At 41.9% G+C, this 22,299-nt stretch overlaps 1 protein-coding gene across 2 annotated transcripts; it reads left to right on the top strand.

Moving 5' to 3' along the window:
• Positions 1 to 1,507: 1,507 nt before the first annotated feature.
• LOC120562374 (membrane-spanning 4-domains subfamily A member 15-like) lies at positions 1,508 to 22,299 on the top strand. 2 transcript variants are annotated; one of them, XM_039806083.1, is made up of 7 exons: positions 1,508 to 1,820; positions 1,907 to 2,017; positions 14,609 to 14,665; positions 15,303 to 15,470; positions 15,630 to 15,737; positions 16,876 to 17,010; positions 21,887 to 22,299. In XM_039806083.1, exons 1-7 carry the CDS (start codon positions 1,683 to 1,685, stop codon positions 21,923 to 21,925), a joined length of 756 nt encoding a protein of 251 aa, XP_039662017.1. In that variant the 5' UTR covers positions 1,508 to 1,682; the 3' UTR covers positions 21,926 to 22,299. The 2 variants fall into 2 exon arrangements, with proteins under 2 accessions (XP_039662017.1, XP_039662016.1); XM_039806082.1 differs by having other exon boundaries at positions 1,510 to 1,820; positions 16,873 to 17,010; positions 21,887 to 22,298.

Here is a 22,299-nt window from a genome sequence, read left to right as displayed (position 1 = left end):
CTGTTTAAACTCTAGTGAGATTAAAAAACAGACAGGAAGCAGAACTACACGTTGAGAGTGAGAGACAAACACAAGTACAGTGACGTATATGTATATACAGTACAGCCCAAAAGTTTGGACACACCTTCTCATTCTATGTGTTTTCTTTATTTTCATGACTATTTACATTGTAGATTCTCACTGAAGGCATCAAAACTATGAATGAACAAATATGGAATTATGTACTTAACAAAAAAGTGTGAAATAACTGAAAACATGTCTTATATTTTAGATTCCTCAAAGTAGCCACCCTTTGCTTTTTTGATAGCGCTGCAAACCCTTGGTGTTCTCTCAATGAGCTTCATGAGGTAGTCACCTGAAATGGTTTTCACTTCACAGGTGTGCTTTGTCAGGGTTAATTAGTGGAATTTGTTCCCTTATTAATGGGGTTGGGACCATCAGTTGTGTTGTTCAGAAGTCAGGTTGATACACAGCCGACAGCCCTATTGGACAACTGTTAGAATTCATATTATGGCAAGAACCAATCAGCTAAGTAAAGAGAAACGAGTGGCCATCATTACTTTAACAAATGAAGGTCAGTCAGTCCGGAAAATTGCGAAAACTTTGAATGTGTCCCCAAGTGCAGTCGCAAAACCCATCAAGCGCTACAACGAAACTGGCTCACATGAGGACCGTCCCAGGAAAGGAAGACCAAGAGTCACCTCTGCTGCTGAGGATAAGTTCATCCGAGTCACCAGCCTCAGAAATCACAAGTTAACAGCAGCTCAGATCAGAGACCAGATGAATGCCACACAGAGTTCTAGCAGCAGACACATCTCTAGAACAAATGTTAAGAGGAGACTGCGTGAATCAGGCCTTCATGGTCAAGTAGCTACATACTCACTTTTTTGGGAACTGTAGAAAACAACGAAATTATACAGACTGTAAGTAAAAGTATGAAAAAACTTCCAAAGATTGTGATGAAATTGATATGTCTCTAGTAAAAAAAGTAATAGACGGGATTGTAGACCCACTAACACACACACACACACACACACACACACACACACACACACACACACATATATATATATATATATATATATATATATATATATATATATATAAAATCATCTATCATTTAAAACAGGAGTAATTCCTGAAGATTAAAGTAGCTAAAGTCATCCCATTGTATAAATCTGGTGACTCACATATTTTCAATAACTATAGATGGATATCCTTGCTTTGTCAGTTCTCAAAAATACTCGAAAAACTATTTGTCACAAGGCTAGATAATTTCATTGATAAAAACTATTTACTATTTGAAACCACTTTATCGGCATCGCCGTGACTCACTGTGACTTCAACAAAACTGCAGAGCCCACGTAGTTTGCTCGAGTTTACTCGGTCCACACCTCTGCGCGCATGTGTGTGTGTGTGTGTGTGTGTCTGTGTGTGTGTGTGTTTGTTTGTGTGTGTGTGTATGTGTGTGTGTGTGTGTGTGTGTGTGTCGGAGCTCCGCTCTTTGTCAATATGCAGAGAGGACAGATAAGCTAGCGCTTACGTGCTCAGATGCATTTCCTGATCCTGGGACTCTGAGGAGGAAACAGCTTCTGTATTTTTGGCTCTCTGATCAATAATTAACATTAAAGCTCCATTATTAAGCAGCAAATCACAGCAGATCCTCTCAGTTCCTCTCTGACATGTCGGCGTCTACGTCTATAACTACAGAAGCGGGCGGTGTGCTCGTGGTCACCCATGTGATCCCGGCACCTCAGGGTGCTGCGACACAAAACTCTGCAGAGAAGAAGAACCACCGGGAACAACTGCTGGCCCTCGGGGTGAGAGACACCATCTGATTATAATTTCATAGCTGATAAGAACTGAGAATGCAGGACTGATGTGTGGCCATGTTTCCTCCCTACAGACGGTGCAGATCATGATCGGCCTGGCCGTCTTTCTCTTTGAGCTCGCCATGATTCCAGATACATATACTCTGGGGATGTACTCTGGCGCTTTCGTCTGGGCACCGCTGTTTGTGAGTTAACAAGAAAAGTTTGAAGAAGCTAGAAGATGTTGTGTGATTTGTTTTATTTGATTTATTTAACTTTTATTTAACCAGGTAGGCCGTTGAGAACAGATTCTCATTTGCAATGGCGACCTGGCCAAGAAAAGCATAAGCGTGCAAGACAACATACAGTTTTACATTTACAGTATAGTAATACAGAATACAATAGGTTACATAAATACAGATTAAAATACAGATTAAGTAGGCATTACAAAGATGGTGCAAAGTGAGGTATAAGTAAGTCGATGGATATGCGAAAGTGATATGGTAATAACACAATATACATGAATAGAGTCTATATCACTGCTGAGATGTAGTAAAGAGCCAAACAAAACAATTTATGATCTTGTTAGTGGTGCTGAATCAGTTATAATGCAATATGTATGAATAGACAGTCTATGTAAATGCTCAAATTTAGTGGAGAGTCGATATGCAGTTAGTGCAAATAGTGGTCTGGTTAGTGATATAGGTCAGTAATAACACAGTTAACCAGAATAGACAGTCTATGTAGATGTTGAATGTAGAAAAGTCAATATTAGTCCATGAGCCAGGGCCCCAAATTTGGACCATCGGTATCATCTGGGGGGACAAAGTCTCCTAGTGATTTTTGGCAAGGTATACACCCCTAGTACTAGACAAATCACGATAGCAGTGCAGGGGTGGTAGCGAAATCACTTTTTTTCAGCTCATGAAGTTACTAACCCCCTAAGATAAATTCTGTTTTTTAAATCTGGTGTATATCTGGTTTAGGCTCATGGTAGGGATATTGTCAATATTCTATAATATGGTGCTTGGTATCGTTGGAAAGGGGACCTTTTAGGCTTTCATGTAAGCCCAGTACTGAATCTGTCTGACAAACACAGAGGTCACGTGATCTTTACCAGAAATAACACACATTTTCTCACAATTTCCGCCTAAACTGTATGCTTTCTTTTATCCCTGGGGCATGAAGGAACACCAGGGACACAAAACTCAACAACGTCAATACTCAAGGCACTCTGATGATTCAGAAAATTTACAATATACCCATACTATTTATATGTGAGAGCCTTAAATTAGACTTGTGTAGCCAGTCTAAGTCTAATAAAGTCTTCAAAATAGAATGGAGCCAATAGAATGGACAAATAGAATACCCTATTAGTCCAGGGCCAAATGGCCTATTTATTCATGTACAGTTGTAATAAAAAGTAATTGTTTCAATAGTGTTCTCAACATAATACTTGTAAGTGGTTTAACAAAATGCTTCTATCATGTATTTTGATATTCAGCCACTTTCATTTAGAATGTCAGAAAGTAGCTCATGCACGTAATGTTGATGGATTTTGACAGTTTGACAAGGTTTTGTCAGTTTTGTGAAAAGATCGTTGGTTCAGTTGAATGGTTATAACAACACATCTTCAATCAACTTCCAATGAGTTCCAGGGGTATTAAATGTAAGTACCAAATACTTTTTCTCTTGTGCTTGTAAATTGATGGGGAATAGACAGAGGGAGATTATACCTATAGCTGTACCTGTAACAGTAGCTAATGTAAGCTTGGTGTTTTTTGCAGGCTAGCTATCTAGCAGGCTAGCTAACTTGCAGGTCAAACAGTGTAACAGTAACAGTAACTGCTACAGTGCAGGCTAGCTAGCTACATCAGTTCCAACATTTCCAAGAGGATGTAAGTGACATCAGGTTAAGCATATGTTATGATGGGTTGGGTTTAAGTAATGTCAAGTAACAAACCTTTTCTTTCTTTTTTTCAACACAATTGTTCATTAACCTGTAATGTTTACATCACCACCCTTGTGATTTTCTTTTTTAGTTACTGTGATGGTGGGATACTCTTGCACAATAGACCTGAGTAGAGGAGATTTAGATCTGGTTTCAGAATGGACAGCCAGTACAAAGAATCTGAAGTGTGTACACAAGAATCAAGAAAAAGGAGTCCAAGAACCAAGATAACGATGCAGGAACAGATGGTGATGAAGAGTATAAAAGGATTGAAAGGGAAGCCTATAAAGACCTTTTCGTGTATATCAGAACTGATATCATACCCAACAAAACAGTTGTACAGGTCACTTCTTTGGTGACAAAGCTCACATCATTCATGCTATCTGGTGGAGTTACAAGCCTGCAGGATTCAACAAAGAACATTTGAAGGATGCTTGAAAATGAGCTGGGAAATTCTGTCGATATATTTCTGATGTTTCCAGAAGGGATGTTGTCTTGGAAAATAAAAATCTGCTGAGGAAACTCAACGTTTGGAGGGCCAAGTCAACCAATGTCAACAAGATAATAGATCAGACATCATCACATATCAGATCAATAATTAAACAGGAGATGACTGTGACCCCCTGGTCATTCCATCCATCTGATGTGAAAGATAGTGGTTATATCACCTTACCAGATCAACTAGAACGTTTGACTGCTCGCTAGAAATCCTGACACCAGAACTCAAACACAGAAGATCACTGCGTTGGTTCAATCATTTAGTCAGGACATAATATACGCTGTCACAGGTGGTCAACATAAAACATTCAAGACAGGCCAGTTCTCAGTGCAGCTGTCAAATAACAACACATTTGGGAGGATTCCTGTAGACCAGGCTATTGAAGTCACAGTGAATAAAGACACACAGACTCCTGGAGGCACATCACGGTTTAGCCTGAAAGCTGGAGTAGTCAGGCGTTACTATCTAACAACTGAGCACGGCAGTGCATTCCTAGGACAGTTAAGGAAGATGCTACAAGGCAACAAATCACAGCTTTCTCATTCAGAGCTACAGTCACCAAGAATCCAGAAAGATGAGGAAGCAGTTTCAGCAGTGGTTAGCTTCATACAAGGATGGATAAACCCATTTGACGGTATATATCAATCAAAACATGCACAAACAGACAAAACAGTTTATACCCAACAGCAGTAGTCACATTAAATGCTGCCATAAAATGTTTAATACTGTAAACACAGACTGTGAGCACTCAATTTTGTTGTACATAGTACAGTGACAATAAAATATATTCTTATTTGCAGAGAAGCAGGACCTCATTAGCATCTCTACGGCAAAGACAGCTCCCAAAGACATTGGGCCTCATTCACCAACCGTTCTTACGAAGAAATGTGTTCTTAAACCCTTCTTACGAACTTTTTACGAAGATTCTGGCATTCACTAATGTTTTCTTAACTTGGATTTGTTATTAGCTAAGAACAAAATCTACGAACACTGAAAAGCACTCTTACGCACATTTGAGTGATGACAATTTGCTCCAAATGATTGCTCACTGCATTTTATTTAATTCTACAGTCGTTTACAATGATAGTATTGTACTGTAATGTATTTCTGATCATTTGTTGAAAAAAATATCATAGTATGCAAAAAAAAACACTAACACTGCAATTTACATCAGCAATTAAACTGATTAAATCCTGCGTTATTTGGTGATTGATCGCTATTTATAGGGCCAAAATGCAGTGGTAGAATGTAACAAAGTACAAATTCGTCCTAACTGTACTTAAGTACATTTTTCACGTATCTGTACTTTACTTAAGTAGACTCAATATTGCATAGCCTACTTTTGACTTTTACTTTGTTACATTTTGCAGCAATTATCTATACTTTCTACTCCACTACATTTCTACAATGTTCCGTTACATTTTCTGATCAGTTTCCCCCCTCTGCCAAAACGTTTTCCTGACCGTCACACGTTTGTCTCACCAGTAAAGTTTGGTTGCCGTAGATACTGTATATATGGGGCACCGCTGATCCAAGCCGGCTACGGTGCTGCAGAGCCCGGGCGCAGCGCCGCTGACCCTCGGTAATACAGCCCCCGGTAAAAGTGAAGACGTTTGTTTTTATTATTCCCGTTTTTAAATCAAAGTTGCTATATCTATTTCTCTCCACAGCGTCGTTTACTCCTCCGCCAAGCTGCGTTCATATCTTATTTATTTGGCTGGACCTCTTCACATCTCCCCATTTGCGCTGCTTCACACACTTTATTTGCTTACTTTCACGGTTAAAGAAAATAAAATACATCCATGAATAAAACAAACCGCATTCCGATTCTAACAACATATTTCCATTTTATGCTGGTTAGGATAGGAACTTTTTTTAAAAGCCAGGCCTTGTTTGTGGTAGTGGACACCTTCTACTTTTACTAAAGTAAATATGTCTCTGGTTATTTGTACTTTTATTTAAGTACTGAGATTCAGTACTTCCTCCGACAATCTCCGAAAACCTGTCTCCCAGGAGGTGCACAGGAAGTGTCATGTCCTTATATGGGAATTTGCGGGGCGTTTTCTTATGCTAATTAGGAACAACTGGCACGCGCTTTCAGTTACGAAGACGTGGGATTCAACAATCCTAAGAACACAGATGCGAACAATTCTGCTGTTTAAGAACACGTCATGAATCTGACGTAGACTTTTCTTAGGAACCTTCTTAAGAACATATTTAAGAGAAAACTTAGGAAGATATTGGTGAATGAGGCCCATTGTCTCCGACCTGATGAAGGCATATGAGATTGGTGAGCAATGCTATGCAAACTTCAAGGATGAGAGACTAGACAAAGAAACACCAGCAAAGAAATTCCACGACCCAATGAAAACCAACAAGCTGAAAACATTCAGTGATATGTGTAAGAAGAAAGAAGTGAAATCAAGTGGGAGGGCAGTCATCTTGAAAGCAGACAGGTCTCTGTTTGGACGCATCATAGTGATGGCACAAGCACGTAGACTTAACAAGGAGGATATCCTTTCTCATCCTCTTGGTCCATTGCCCTGGGCACTCTCCACACCAGATGGATTGCTGAGAAAAACAAACAAAGATACTTTGGCCACAGCCTTGCAGAAAAATGTAACACTACATGAGAAACACCCAGAAAACTCTGCCACTCTGGTTGATAGGATGAACTTAGTCCAATGAGTGAAAGGTGATGAAGTTACTTTCAGAGATGTTGCTACAACAATCCTGGTTATAGCTTTGACGGAAGGCAGTCAGAGTAGAACAGGGGTCATCAACTGCATTTTTCCAAGGGCCAGAATTTTTCTAAGCAGACACTCTGGGGGCCGGACTTTCAAATAAAGAAAATAAAATGAATTTATACATACGCCTATTCTTGTTAGAAATTTTCACTTTCTTACTGAATTAATGCTATATTGTTTCTCTTACATTGTATTAATGTGAGCAAACTCCTAAAAAACATGGAAACTCCATAATGATGACTGGCTCTTTAACTAGAAAAAGATCTCCGACTAGGAGGCAGTTCACTGAGGAGTGATGGTTAAAGTCTGTGATTATGGAAACATTGTTGTTGTATGCAGCATCCTGATTGGTGGAAAATGCTTGCAGAAAGAAAGGCTGTTGTCAGGTAAACATGTCACTGTCAAAGAGGCTGAAGCGAAAAGTTGACGTGGAAAAGCCAAAAGCCCAGCTTTAATGATGAATGGACTAAGAATGAATGGATAAGCAGGCTATGCACTCGCATTGTGTGCCTCATTTGCAATGAAAGCTGTTGCAAAATAATACAACCAGCATCATCATCATCATCATCATCATCATCATCATCATCAAGAATGAAGAACGCGAACATAACGATCGCGTCATTCACGTGCATATTAAGTAGCCACTTATAATACCTCCATAGATTTACCGCTCCAGCGGAGAGTTTGGTTTGTTCAGCCAGCAGTTAAATTTCCAGATTCCTGGCAAACTAAGATAAACAGTTAGACTACAAACCGACAGCTTTTGTTTTAGCTTGTTTGTAAAAATTCGCTATTTGCAGAGTAGAGCTGTGTTTGCGTAAAACAGCGTGGTGGACAAGAGCGGACTGAGCAGACAGAGCAGATTGAAATATCGCTTTCTACATGTTTATGCCGGTCTACACAGGTGAGTGCATTGATAAGTATTGACTTTTTACTCACGAAGGTTTAATTGTAACCTAGTTACAGAAAAGAGACTAGCGTGAGTTCATCTTGTGCAGCGGGCGTTGGTAATCCTCTCTGTATCGTTCCCAGTCAGGTGCACACACACATCTCGGCTCAGCTCTATGTGTGGAGCTCGGGCATCGCTGTACAGAATGCCGGATGTGAATAGAGTTGCAAATGGTGTCTTTACAGGTCTCCCTAAAAAATCAATCAGACAGCTGAAGCTGATTCAGAACGCTGCTGCCCGAGTCCTCACTAAAACCAAGAAAGTGGATCACATCACTCCAGTACTGAAGTCTTTACACCGGCTTCCAGTGCCTCAAAGAATTGATTTCAAAATACTTTTGCTGGTTTATAAATCACTAAACGGTTTAGGGCTAAAATACATTTCTGATCTGCTGCTACACTATGACCCACCCAGACCTCTCAGGGGGTCTGGGACAGGACTACTTGTTGTCCCCAGAGTCAGAACTAAACAGGGGGAAGCAGCGTTCAGTGTTTATGCTCCACATATCTGGAACAAACTCCCAGAAAACTGCAGGTCCGCTGCAACTCTCAGTTCTTTTAAATCTAAGCTGAAGACCTTTCTTTTTGATGTCGCCTTTCTTTAAATAACCTATTTTATCTACTTTTCAGTTCTTTTAACTCTTATACTGCACTGTAAGTTTTATTCTTGTTTTTTAATGTTTTTTTAATGTTTTTTTAAAGTTTTTAAATTGTTTTTAATTGTTTTATAACTGCTCATCGGCCAGTTGACGATGGCTGGAGTAGAAGAATAGATGTTGTGTTCGACACATACAAGCAGAACTCAATCAAGAATAGTGAAAGATCTCTACGGGGTGAAGAGACTGGTCATGAGTTGCAGGATATCACAAGCACAAAGATGGTGAGGCAGTGGAGGAGCTTCCTGACCAAAGTCAATAACAAAACTAGCTCATTAGCTTCATAGTGAATGAATGGAGGAAGCCAGAATACAGAGAAAAGCTACAGGAGAAGATTCTATATGCAACTGTGATTGACAAATGTTAAAGAATCACATATCAAGACAGTGAAGAGGTGTCAACTCTTCAATGTCAACAAGAAGAAGCAGATGGACGACTACTTCTCCATGCCATCCATGCCGCAAGAGAGGGATACCAATCTATAGTTATCTGTTCAGAAGACACAGATGTCTTAATCATGTCTTTAGCATTCTGTGACAAGATTGAGGCCCCATTGTTCCTGAAGTGTGACACAAGAACCTGTACAAGGTTGGAAGCTATCAGGAATGTTGCAGCCACTGTTGGCATGGACACTTGTAGGGCTCTCATTGGGTTGCACGCCTACACAGGATGTGACACTGTAAGCACTTTTGCAGACAAAGGGAAGACAAGGGCACTTACACTCCTGATAAACAACAAAGAAACACAAGACACATTCTTGAAGTTGGGGCAGGAATGGGACCTCTCACCAGAACTGAGCAACAAACTGGAGGCATTTACATGTGTCCTCTATGCCCCAAAAGCATCAACCACCATGATCAACAAGCTCAGGTACCACCTTTTCTGTGCAAAGATAGGTGAAATCGAGAGTCATCAACTCCCACCGTGCAAGAATAGCTTGAGGCAACACACACTGCGAAATAACTATCAGGCTGGTATTTGGAAAAGATGTTTAGAAAAAAAGGACCCACAAGTGCCAAGCCTGGATGTTTGACCCTGTGATGTGAAGCTGATCTAGTTTATCTGGATGTTGCTAGCTTGCTAACTTTCCTGTACATCACACGTTACTAGCTAGTGTGTGTTACGTTTTTTTGGGGCTTTAATCGTTACTGTGCTGGAGAGGATGTTTATTTTACTTGCACAGTGTGATAATTGTACATTTTAGTTCAGTATTTGTTAATATTTGTTATTTGTAATATAATATATTTAATATTTGTTAATTCCGTTGGATACAGCCTTAGGCTAAACATTTGAAATAATATAAACAATATGATATTCAAACTTTTGACTGCTTTCTTGAATAACTAAAAAACTTTACTTTGTACTTTTACTTTCAGTACTTGAGTAGTACATTTGAAAATAAACTACTTGCAATACTTAAGTACAATAAATGTTGAATACTTTAGTACTTCTACTTAAAGGAATATTTCACCGCTGGAAAGCTGAATATATCTTTAAATTGGGTCACTTATGTAGTAGAAATGTGAAAAAAAAATTGAAATTTGTGCCTTCTAGGCCGAGAAAAGCCAGAAAATGTGTTTTGGTCTTATATGGATGAAAAACACCAAATCCCAGAATGCACCTGCTTTGTTGCTTTGAGTCCACTCCCAAGCCACGCCTACCGCTTGACAGACCGACAGAGGCATTCAACTCAACTCAAGCGTGTTTTATTGTCATTTCAACCATATACACGAAACAACGTTTCATCGTGACTCAAGTGGTGTTACACATTTAACATATATAAAAACGACATTATATAAAAACGACATACGAAACAGGCTACATTTAGTACACACACTTTATAGGCTCCGTAAAGTTCAGCTAACACATACTAGCATTAGCGCTTGGTGGGCTGTAAACACCGAGCATAAACACAGCCGTGAATTAGTGTGTAATGTAGAATGGTCGGCATTTAACAGTCACAAACTCCACCAGCAGTTAGCAGTTAAACAAAATCACCACGTTTCTGCACCACTTCGTGTTAACACAGCCCACCTCTTTTACCTTGCGACAGAGCATCTCTAGCTCGGAGGGCTAGCAGGCCTGGTAGCTGGACAGTCCGGTACACTATTCAGGCAGGTTTCCACAACAACAAAAACACAACAGTCTCTGAACTCACGTTGGGAGTTTCGTTGAAGTTGGATGTAGTCCAGTTTGTGGTCTAAATGAGTGGACACTTGCAAGCAGGATCCGTAAAGTTCAGCTAACGCATACTAGCATTGGTGTAGCTAAACACAGAGTATAATCACAGCCGTGAATTAGCGTGGAATGTCGAATGGTCGGCATTTAACAGTCACAAACTCCACCAGCAGTTAGCAGTTAAATGGATACAAATCACCACATTTCTGCGCCACTCGGTGTTAACACAGCCCACAGCAGTTAGCAGTAGCTAGTTGGATTTTATTTCTACACCAGTCCGTTTAACACAGCCCACCTCCACGGGCCGGCGAGAGCAGCCTGGTAGCTGGATAGTCCCGGTTCCGGTACACTGTTGTTCAGGCATGTTTCCACAACAACAAAAACACAGCAGTCACTGAACTCACGTTCGGAGTTTTGTTGAAGGAGGATTTAGTCCAGCTTGTTGTTTAATGAGCAGACACTTGCAAGCAGGATGGCTGGGACAGGTGGACAGCTAGCGTTAGCTTTCCACCTAGCCGATGAGGATGTCCCCTAGCCGGCTAGCGGCATTGAGCGACACCGCTGGTCTCCGTGCAGGCGAAGCTCACGTAGTGTGCCGAGTATTGCGTCTGTAATAACGTTTCCTCCATATTCTCCGATCTGTACCGATGTATCCCGGTGGTACACACGTCCGGTAGTTTGAATGCAGATAATTGTTGTAAATGTTTTCTACTGAAAACCGAAAGCCTGTTTAGCGAAGGTTCAAGATGGCTGACAGTCGTTTTCATTCGGAATACCTCGGCCAGACTTGGCAGTCCAACCCCCTGTGGGCGTGTTGAAAATATACGGAAGTAGATCCTAATACTGGCTGTAGTCCTTGCCACTGGTTGCGCAGATGATAATGCTGCGTTCATTCCACCACCACCTTGGAATAACGGCACCGCTTCCACCGGCACGATCCGTTCTGCGCATTCGCAAGATGTTCACACGCTAGCCTCCGGCTAACGTTAGTTAGCTAATAGATAATTCGGCGGACCGCTAGGTGATTATAGCGGTAGCTAACGGTTAATTCGGCGGACCGCTAGGTGATTATAGCGGTCTGCCGTTAGCCTCCCCCGGGAAGCTAACGTTAGTTTAGCTAACGGTTAATTCGGCGGACCGCTAGGTGATTATAGCGGTCTGCCGTTAGCCTCCACCGGGAAGCTAACGTTAGTTTAGCTAACGGTTAATTTGGCTAACCGCTAGCTGATTGCAGCGGTCTGCCGTTAGCCTCCATAGTTAAGCTAACGTTAGTTTAGCTAACAGCTAATTCGGCTAACCGCTAGCTGAGACAGCATGTAAACTTCCCTCAAAAAGACCCTCAAAATAAAACTTGAAAATAAACGTTAACATATATAACAGCTGTTACTTCAGTTCTACTTTACTTGTGCTCATTTAAAATACAATCACTCAATACTTGTCTTTATTGGTATTACTGTAAAGTCTTAATTTAGCTGTAGCTGCTTCTCCCATTAAGTTTGACTTAACGTTATTTTAGACTGAATCTAGCTGTCCGCTCTGCCTGCACGATCCGTTCTGCGCATGCGTTATTTTAGACTGAATCTAGCTGTCGGCTAGCGGTTAGCCGAATTAGCTGTTAGCTATCCCGGTGGAGGCTAGCGTGGAACGGATCGGGTACTGACAGACAGCCACCGACCATGTGAATGCTGCTAGTCAGAAACAACGTAACCAGTGGGGCGGTGCCTGTTATTCCGAGGTGGAATTAACGCAGCATTATCATCTGCGCCTACGTCATGGCATACGTGTCATCTTGCACATGTGCAGAACGGATCGTGCCGGTGGAACGGATCGGGTACTGACACTGGCCCAAAAATCTTCCGATGACGCAAAAATTTTCATTTTACGTCATCGGAAGATTTTTTCCAGGCCCCAAATGCAGAGATCTCTCGTCTCAGGGGGACATGAGGGAGGGAAGGACGGTCATTCAGAAATACTATCGGGTTTCTACTGATACAAAGCTGAATGCTAAATCGGTGAAGTATCCCTTTAAGTGTTGTGCTTAAAGAGCAGTTCTACTTCTACTCAAGTCACTTTTACTTTTACTCAAGTATGGGTCTCTAGTACTTTATACACCTCTGCCTGGATCTACTCGCCTGCAACTGTACAAAAAAGTGTTCATTCCCACGATGTATGTGTCTTGCAAATGGCCTCAGGTGCACAGACGTGTAAACTGACAGAGTGTGAAAACCAGGCGACCTGTGTAGAAAGTTCAGATGAAGATGAGGACGACATTGGAAAATGATTATGATTAGATAATAAAATAATGGATAAAATAACATACAAACCAGTCTTTGATTAAATATATTCACTTTACAACCTTTTTCTTTGACTTTTACAACTAATAGGGCTCCATCCTATTTGTCCATTCTATTGGCTCCATTCTATCTATTATTATGTGCTGGCTGCACAAGTCTAATTTAAGGCTCTCACCTCTGTGTTTGTCAGACAGATTCAGATTCATATGCATTAATAGACAGTCTATACAATTCTGAGATGTAGTAAAGAGTCGATATACAGTATAGCTCGTCGGTATACAGTTGGTGCAAAGTGTGGTCTAGACCAGTGGTTCTCAAATGGGGGTACTTTGGAGGACTGCAGGTTTTTGAAGTTTGTCGCTTTTTTAAAGTTTTTTTTGCTTTTTGTCACTATTTTTTAGTATATTCCTTCCTTCCTTCCTTCCTTCCTTCCTTCCTTCCTTCCTTCCTTCCTTCCTTTCTTCTTTCCTTTTTCCTTCCTTCCTTCCTTCCTTTCTTGCTTCCTTCCTTCCTTCCTCCCTTCTTTCCTTTCTTCCTCCCTCCTTTCCTTCCTTCCTTCCTTCCATCCTTCTTTCCTTTCTTCCTTCCTTCCTTCCTTTCTTCCTTTCTTCCTTTCTTCCTTTCTTCCTTCTTTCCTTCCTTCCTCCCTTCCTCCCTTCTTTCCTTTCTTCCTCCCTCCCTTCTTTCCTTCCTTCCTTCCTTCCTTCCTTCCTTCCTTCCTTCCTTCCTTCCTTCCTTCCTTTCTTCCTTTATTTCTTCCTTCCTTTCTTCCTTCCTTCCACCGTCTTCTTTTTTTGTCCAAGTTTGTTGAAGGTTTTGACACTTAAAAAAAAAAACAAATCCGCCTTTTTCAAGGTTTTTGTCACTTTTTTCGAAGTATGTCTTCCTTCCTTCCTACTGTGTTTTTTTTAAAAAGTCTGTCGCTTTTAACAAAGTTTTTGTCGCTGTTTCCTAAGATTTTGATACTATTTTCCACCTATTCTTGCCTTACTTCCTTCTTTCTACTGACTATTTCCAATTTTTTAAGTTTTTGTTTTAAGGTTTTAGTTGCCTTTTTTCAATAGTTGTTTTTCAGATACTTGGCTGTTGTTTTGGTAAATCTATCGCTGGTCAGGGGGTACTTGGCTTAAAAACACAATTCAAATGGGGTACATTATTGAGAAAAAAAGTTTGAAAACCACTGGTCTAGATGATGATATAGGTCAATAATATCACAGTATACATGAATAGACAGAATATATAAATGCTGAGATGTAATAAAGAGTCAATATACAGTTAGTGCAGATTGTGGTATACAAAATTTGTGTGACAACAAAGGTTGGAGGAAGTGACAGTTGAGCATGCCTGGGTGGATGAATAGTACAAAAGAGCGTAAAGAGAATAGGGGGGGGGGTCCAGGTTTGTCACAGAAACATGTCAGTGGTTTTCTCAGGAGAATAAATAATATATTACTTAACGAAGAGAAGACTTTATCTCTGTATTAAACCTGTGAGCTGACAGAAAGCTGTCTCTGGTCTGTTGTAGGACATCTTGTCTGGATCTCTGATGGTGTGTGCTGGGACATCGATGAACAAATGTCGGGTCAGTAACTCATTATCACCACACTCAGGATGGCAGTAAATTACTCTTGCTTTTACATCTCTAGTTCGGTTCATTTGGTCCGGACCAAGGGCCAAAATTTGACATTTTAGCATTTTTCAGCCGTTTGGGTCCATATGATACCACACTGTTTGCTCTGGTCCGAATCAGCGGATGAGTTGATGAAATAAAACATAATACAGCGACACAAGTTATGTGACAACATTCACATCATTGGCCACTCTTGGTTTCCTAAACAATATGAAGATGTCTCTGTCAACATGACATCATGACTTCACGTAAACATACACGCCCACTTTCTTAAGCCAAGGGGCGTGTAAACTGTACGCATTTTGAGCTATGCAGATTTTCGCCCTTTCACCACTCTTGGTTTCCTAAACAATATGAAGATGTCTCTGTTGTGTGTTTTTGGAAAGTTGGGAGTTAACAGTTAACATCCGCCCCTGCTGATGACTCAGAGTTTGTCGGGGAGATCGCCACGGAGCGAGTTTGCTAAAGAGCATCCTTGTCCTCATCCCATAATGCACAGCAAGGCATTTTGTAATCTAAGTCTGTAGGAAACTTGCTCCTATGATTTCCAGGTGTTCCAGGTGTTTTCTGACGTGTCTCTGGTCTGCAGGTGAATGGAGGTGTGGGACTCAGCGTTGTTGCTGCTGTTGCTTCTGGTGCTGCTACCACCATCTACGTTCTGGATGTTTTGAATGTAACTGGATACCTGTTCCAGAGATATGATTCTAACCATCCTTACTACTACTACCACCACAACTATTACAATGACTTATCTGTGGTGAGACATTTTGGTTTAATGTCATTGACATTCTCAGATTTTTGATTAATTATTACATCACATGTGATGTTTGTTGCAGTGGGAAGGTGTGAACCTGACCTAAGAGTCCAGTTTGGGGTTCATCAGCTGTAAACTGTTTTGGGGTTTTTCCATATTCAGACTCGTGGAGTTTTATGTGTTTTGGCTGTTTTCTCCTTCCTGGGCTTCATGGTCTCCATCTGTGTTACTGTGCTTGGCTGCAAAGCTTCACCTCAGTCCCCAGACCAGGTGAGTCCAGTGTGATGTCACAGACCAGGTGAGTCCAGTGTGATGTCACAGACCAGGTATCTCATTTATAAACGTGGCGTACGCACAAAACGGGGCTGAAAATGTGCGTACGCCACTTCCCACGCAAAGGTTGTGATTTATAAAAATCAAACTTGACGGGAGAATGCGCGGTCCTCCATGCAAACTCTGACCCATGTACACACATTTTGGAATTGGCAACGCAGATGATGAGGTGGTGAACTGAAGTCAGACTACAGAAAGTAAATGTGGGAAAAATGTATATTGTATCTCGGGGTGGAATACCACTACTTGATGCTGTGATTGTGGCAAGGTGTTATCAATCACAAATTGTTAAATCTTATCATATAGGTCTGGTATATCGAAGCTGTCCTGAGTGCCGTAACGCCTGCCGTTTTGGACGTATTATTAATAAAGGTAGACTATAGATCAGGTTTCCCTACACAAGAACAGGCATTATAATTGAATTTTCAGCAATGTTCGGTTTCTGAGAAGTTACACTTCTTTGCTTATTCCCACCTGTCATCATGATTCGCCATAACGAAAGAACAATAGCACGCCAGGCTCATTAACATACTGATCAGCATTCATCAGGTGCTTTGCATTGAGTATTTATGGTTAAAAGTGGGCGTGTACAGGGCGGGATTCTCACTCCCATCTTGTAAAATATGGATGCTTGGTCAGATGTCTTTGTCGTTGTTATTGACGCTAAAAGTCTCCTTCAGCATCATATAACGCGCTGTAGGATTCTCGTGACCAACAGCGCTTTAACTAAACGTACTGGGTCGGGACTATTGGCGTCCCCGCAGTTATGTTAAGGAAAAGGTCGTGGGTGGGCTGACGTTTCCGTGACACGCGGGAATAATGGACGGTTGGGTTTAGGAATGGTGACACGCTGGACACGATCCCCGGTCTCCTGGGTTAAAGTCCTGTGTTTGACCCATCCACCCCCCCAACCAACCTCCTTACACGGATTTCCTTACACGGATCCTACGCACAGTTTTATAAATCAGACCCCAGGTGAGTCCTGTGTGATGTCACAGACCAGGTGAATCAACAGGAAACAGACTTCACCCCTCGTGTTTCAGATTCAAACCTCAATCTGTTTCTTCTTCAGCAGCTGATCATCATGACCAACCAATCATATGAAGCGGCTTCAAAGACGCCAGAGACTACGCCCACACAGGGGGCCCTGCCCAGATATGAGGCCCCGCCCATCCCAGCGACTCCGCCCCCTTCAGAGAGAGACTACAAGGTGTGTCATCAAGCTGTGAGGTCATGTGACTGGGGAGTAGGGTTGGGCCGGGGGAACTGTAACAAAAGGTGTATTTAAAGCGGTGATAGAATGATTATATAGGGTATTTCACACTGTTCCTTAAAGATGAACTGAACTGAAAATAATCTGCGTTGATAATGTGTTGGTTATGACAAATAAAAATGAATTACACTAAAAATTTTAATTAAAAAAAATCAATATAGCTTTTTTTAAGCAACACAAAAATTACGTTTGTTAGTATTAGAACGCTGACAATTTCGATGATGTCACTGGCATGGTAGGACCAGCGAAGGTATATAGGTTACAGTGCAGCATGGACATGAAAATGAGTAATTTTAATGGCATAGGTTACGCATTTGAGCCTGTGAGGGACAGGCCTGCAGTGTCTGACTACCACCACATGGAGGATGACCAGTCCATGGTTTCAGGCTCCACCTGCAGTACAGATCGTCTGGGGGGGAGTGACTGGTGTGTGTGTGGGCGCTGCCGGAGCATGGACACTGCAACTGAATCCATCTGTGATTGGACGAATTCATCCAATGGGATCGTTTGTTAAGTTACCTGCACGCAAAATGTTAAAACCCAAATAAGTAAAGTTTGAAAAAAGAAAAAAAAGTTCACTGCCTGTAGGAGAGTCACCCCAGGTTAACCTGAGGTTACACGGAGGATTCACGAGTTTTGCCGTTTACGTTAGGCTAGTGTAGAGTTGGCAGATTTTTTCCTTGTGGTCGTTGATGGATATTACACAAATGGATACTGCACAGATACCTCTTACTAAGGAAGTAGCAGCTTTTTCTGCGAGTTGAACTCCCTCTGCATCAACGATGTGCCCTGAGGCGGTGAACACCAGCTAGCATCAGGGTGAGTAGAAAGGGACATTGGAGTCTGTTTACAGACCTGCTGTGGTTTAGTTAGCAGCTAGTAACGCATTATTATTGATCTGTGATATTGTCGGAGTCAGGATTTATTCATACAGTCTATGGTCGGAGTGCTAGTTTGTGGAGTTGGACATAAGTGTTTCCAACGTGTTTAGCTGCTAGCCCTTTCCCTAGGTTGGAGCGTGTGGTATCTAGCTTGGTTTTGTGACTCATTTTCAATGAATGGCCAGTGTGTCAGTCTCAGTTTTGTTGAACGCTATAAAGCCTCCACGTTAGGCTTTATTTGTGTGTGTAAGTGAATATGTACATGTTTTGTGTATGTGACGACAACGTTACATCCAGCCCTTTGCCTAGTCGACTTGCTAGCATGCTGGATAACAGCTAAACATCCCTCTCTGTCCTCTGCCTGATGGGAGCGTTTCAGCGCCTTGTCTCTGCGGCAGACAGCATCGGTGGTGTTGGTACTTGCCGTTGGTCTATCGGTCGGCCCTGTACTGTAGTCTGAAAAGTCGATCATTGAAGGTATGGCCTCAGGTTCAGTCTGTTGGACTTAACCCTCACTAGTGACCCTGTTGTTTCAAATGTACAGCTCTCGCAATAGTCTGTCGCTAAAAAATGGTCGCTACAGACTCTAAATCCAGGGGCTGTTGGAGGGCTAGCCAGTTTTAAGGCAGCTAGCCATGAGTTGAGGACTGGTTTCCTTGTCAAATGTAGCCTGTGGAGATGTATCATAACCCTAGCTGCCTTAGCCCTATACGGTTCATTACTGCAGCCAGGGGCAATACAGTATGAAACCCCCCCCCCCAGACCTGTTGGTTTCAGTTTCCTCAGCCATGTCTGTTAGCCTCTGACTGTTTACGTTCCATGGCTGCTTACCATGCCAGTGACGTAGCTTACCATGCCAGTGACGTAGCTTACAATACCTGTGATGTAGCTTACCATGCCAGTGATGTAGCTTACCATGCCAGTGATGTAGCTTACCATGCCAGTGATGTAGCTTACCATGCCAGTGACGTAGCTTACCATGCCAGTGATGTAGTTTACCATGCCAGTGACGTAGCTTACCATGCCAGTGACGTAGCTGGTTGTGGAATTCCAACATGGCGGCGCCCATGTAACAACAACAACACTTTCAATGTACCATTTTATCCCTTTTAACAAATTCAGCCATTTTAATCATTGTACCAACGAGAAGAAATAAAATACATCTGTTATATCACCTTTACTCAAATTCCAGTTCAGTTCATCTTTAAAGGGGTGATAGAATGATTATATAGGGTATTTCACACTGTTCCTTAAGGTCTCCTAATGGGGTATGTAACATTGGTTGGGCTGAACATGGCCCAGGTGCTATTATATGGGTCCTTAACTACCCTGTGAATATGGCTCTATTTGTAACAAGAGCTTTTCTTCCAAATATGGTATGCTCATGAATATTTAGATGAGCTGCGCGCTGATTGGTTGACCGAACAACATACACATATATTGGAGACGAGACAGCAGGTCTCATATTTCAGACACTGCAATGTTATACATTGTTTGTCTGCTATTTCGTTATTAAATTCACTTCTGAGACTTTTTTAAGCGAGAAATCAACTATATAAAGCTCAAATATGGGCCATTTTATGAAAATTGATGGCTAATTGCAAATTTGGTAAGACGTGTCGGACTTTAGGAGCTCCACACAGTCTGACGAGAAAGCGGCAGCCTGCTGGGCTCCATACCCAGGGCAAAGTCACTGTTTCTGGGTTACTGGACTACCGGGGCTCGGGGCTCCGCGAAGCTGTTTTACGAAAATTATGGCTAATAGCAAATTTTGTCCGACTGTGTGTCGGAGTTCAGGAGCTCAGCAGGCTAAGGTGACAGCGGCCGGTACTGCCCAGGTTTCTGCCCCCCCCGCCCGGCCTGTCCTTTCATAAACCCTGGGTAGACTTTCGGCATAACTATCGTATATATATACACTTTGAATTTTGTCAAGGCATTTATATCACAGCTACCCTAAGGTCTTACAAAGCTTAGCTTTTGTACGATTTCAATCTAATGCATTTTTGTGAATATGAGGGGTCTTGTTAGGAGGAGCTGCTAGCTAGGCTATGTGTCCCATTCAATCCAATGGGAAAAGATCGCCGCTACACTTTCGGCATAACTATAGTATATTTACAGTTTGAATTTCGTCACTTATATCACAGCTACCCTAAGGTCTTAGCTAACACTTTTTTCAGATTCCAATTTAATGCATTTTTGTGAATTTTAGAGGTCTTGTTAGGAGGAGGCTAGCTAGCTCTCATTGATGGAGCTCCATCCAGCTCACCGCGGACAAGAGGCGTTTATTTCCCCAATCGTTTAAATAACTCAACACACATATCCATCATAAGATTAACTGGAACCTGTGATAAGAGATTGCTGGCGTAACAAGCTCGCTGACCGAGCTCTCTCTCACACACACTGGGCATTTAGCAGGAAGAGGGGAGCTGCAGGCCCTGGAGCTCTGTCAGGGCAGCGGCGTTTGGTAGTCCAGTGACCCAGAAAGGGTGACTTTTGCGACTCTGAGGTTCTATGTATGTCCTAGTTACCGTTATTACACTATGACAGGGTAAAATCGGTTCTGCATTCTATCACCCCTTTAATTTAAAATGGCGGTACGTTGAACACAAAGATGTTTTAAATTCAAAATGACTTCTATTCAGTTCAGGGGAGTTGCTCGCCTGGCAAATACACCAAAAAACATTCTAATCTTCTGGGTTACCTTCCGTGATGTGGCGCCCGCTGAATCCAGAACAAAAGCTCACAGCTGATCAATGCAATCTGCCGTCTTGTCTCAACTGTTTACTGTCGTTGATGACACATTCTTGATTACAATGGTTACACTCAGAACTGCTAGATAGCAGCAAGGTTCCAAGAATCCTCAATGGACCCAGTTCAAGAACCAGAACTAACCTGGTGAGACCTGCAATCGTTATAAATCGATCATTACAAGACCTGCGATCGTTACAAGACCTGCGATCATTACAAGACCTGCGATCGTTATAAGACCTGCGATCGTTATAAGACCTGCGATCGTTATAAGACCTGCGATCGTTATAAGACCTGCGATCGTTATAAGACCTGCGATCGTTATAAGAACTGAGATCGTTATAAGACCTGCGATCGTTATAAGACCTGCGATCGTTATAAGACCTGCGATCGTTATAAGACCTGCGATCGTTATAAGACCTGCGATCGTTATAAGACCTGCGATCGTTATAAGACCTGTGATCGTTATAAGAACTGAGATCATTATAAGACCTGCGATCGTTATAAGAACTGCGATCGTTATAAGACCTGTGATCGTTATAAGACCTGTGATCGTTATAAGACCTGCGATCATTATAAGACCTGCGATCAGCCAAACTGCTTGCTGCCCCCCCACAGCGAGGGAGAACTAATCACTCCACCAAAGCCCGACTGTTCACTGTCCTGACTCCTAGATGGTGGAACGAGCTCCCCATCGACATCAGGATGGCTGAAAGCCTACACATCTTCTGCCGAAGGCTAAAAACACATCTCTTCCGACTACACCTCGGATAAAATAAAAAAATAAAAAAAAACTCTTGAACCTGCACTTTTATATGTTTCTTTGTAGCTTAGCTTATTTAAAGCTAATGTACTTGCACTTACTACTTGTTGTCTAGAGTTTGGACCTTCTCAGTTGAATGCACTTAATTGTAAGTCGCTTTGGATAAAAGCGTCAGCTAAATGACACGTAATGTAATGTAATGCGATCGTTATAAGAACTGCGATCGTTATTAGACCCGCGATCGTTATAAGAATGCCAGAATGTGTCATAATGATGAATGTATCATAATGATGAATGTATCATAATGATGAAAGCATAAAATCACACCGATTTAAGCTGGTACACTGGACCGGAAACACCGGAGCCCGACTCCACAAGCTCAGCTGTGTGTTAGCTGCTAACAGACTGTTGTTCTTTACAGACGTTGAAGCCTCAGGAATACAACATAGACATAGTCTGACCCCCCCTCCTCCATCTGGCCCCCCCCTCCTCCAACAAGCCCCGCCTCCTCCGCCTGGTCCCGCCTCCTCCATCTGGGTCTGCCTTCTGACTGTTATAAACTCAGTACTGCATTTATATTGACCTAATCTTTGTTGTATTATTATAAGATGACACACACACACAGACACGCACACACACACGCACACACACAGACACACACACATGGATCCCTGTAATGCGAAATAAATTTACTTAAAATGTCTTTTTGTTTGGGTCTTTTGTGCGTTTGAATCGTACCCCTCTGTTGGGAAGTGTCTCTGAACACAGTGAATCATGTCACATGACCCTGATCTTTAATCAATGGACCAATCAGTGAGTCAGAACCAACAGCTA

Source organism: Perca fluviatilis, chromosome 7 (genome assembly GCF_010015445.1).
Source record: "Perca fluviatilis chromosome 7, GENO_Pfluv_1.0, whole genome shotgun sequence".
In the NCBI taxonomy this organism is placed as follows: Eukaryota; Metazoa; Chordata; class Actinopteri; order Perciformes; family Percidae; genus Perca; species Perca fluviatilis.
The sequence above is the reverse complement of the archived record's forward strand: the minus strand, read 5'-3'. Positions and strand labels throughout refer to the sequence as shown.

What these genes read in the sequence shown, in the direction of transcription:
- LOC120562374 (XM_039806082.1), top strand. Translation starts at nt 1,683, where the DNA reads ATGTCGGCGTCTACGTCTATAACTACAGAAGCGGGCGGTGTGCTCGTG. An exon ending in TCGTCTGGGCACCGCTGTTT is followed by an intron (nt 2,018 to 14,608) that starts GTGAGTTAACAA and finishes GGTCTGTTGTAG; the next exon opens with GACATCTTGTCTGGATCTCT. An exon ending in CATCGATGAACAAATGTCGG is followed by an intron (nt 14,666 to 15,302) that starts GTCAGTAACTCA and finishes TCTGGTCTGCAG; the next exon opens with GTGAATGGAGGTGTGGGACT.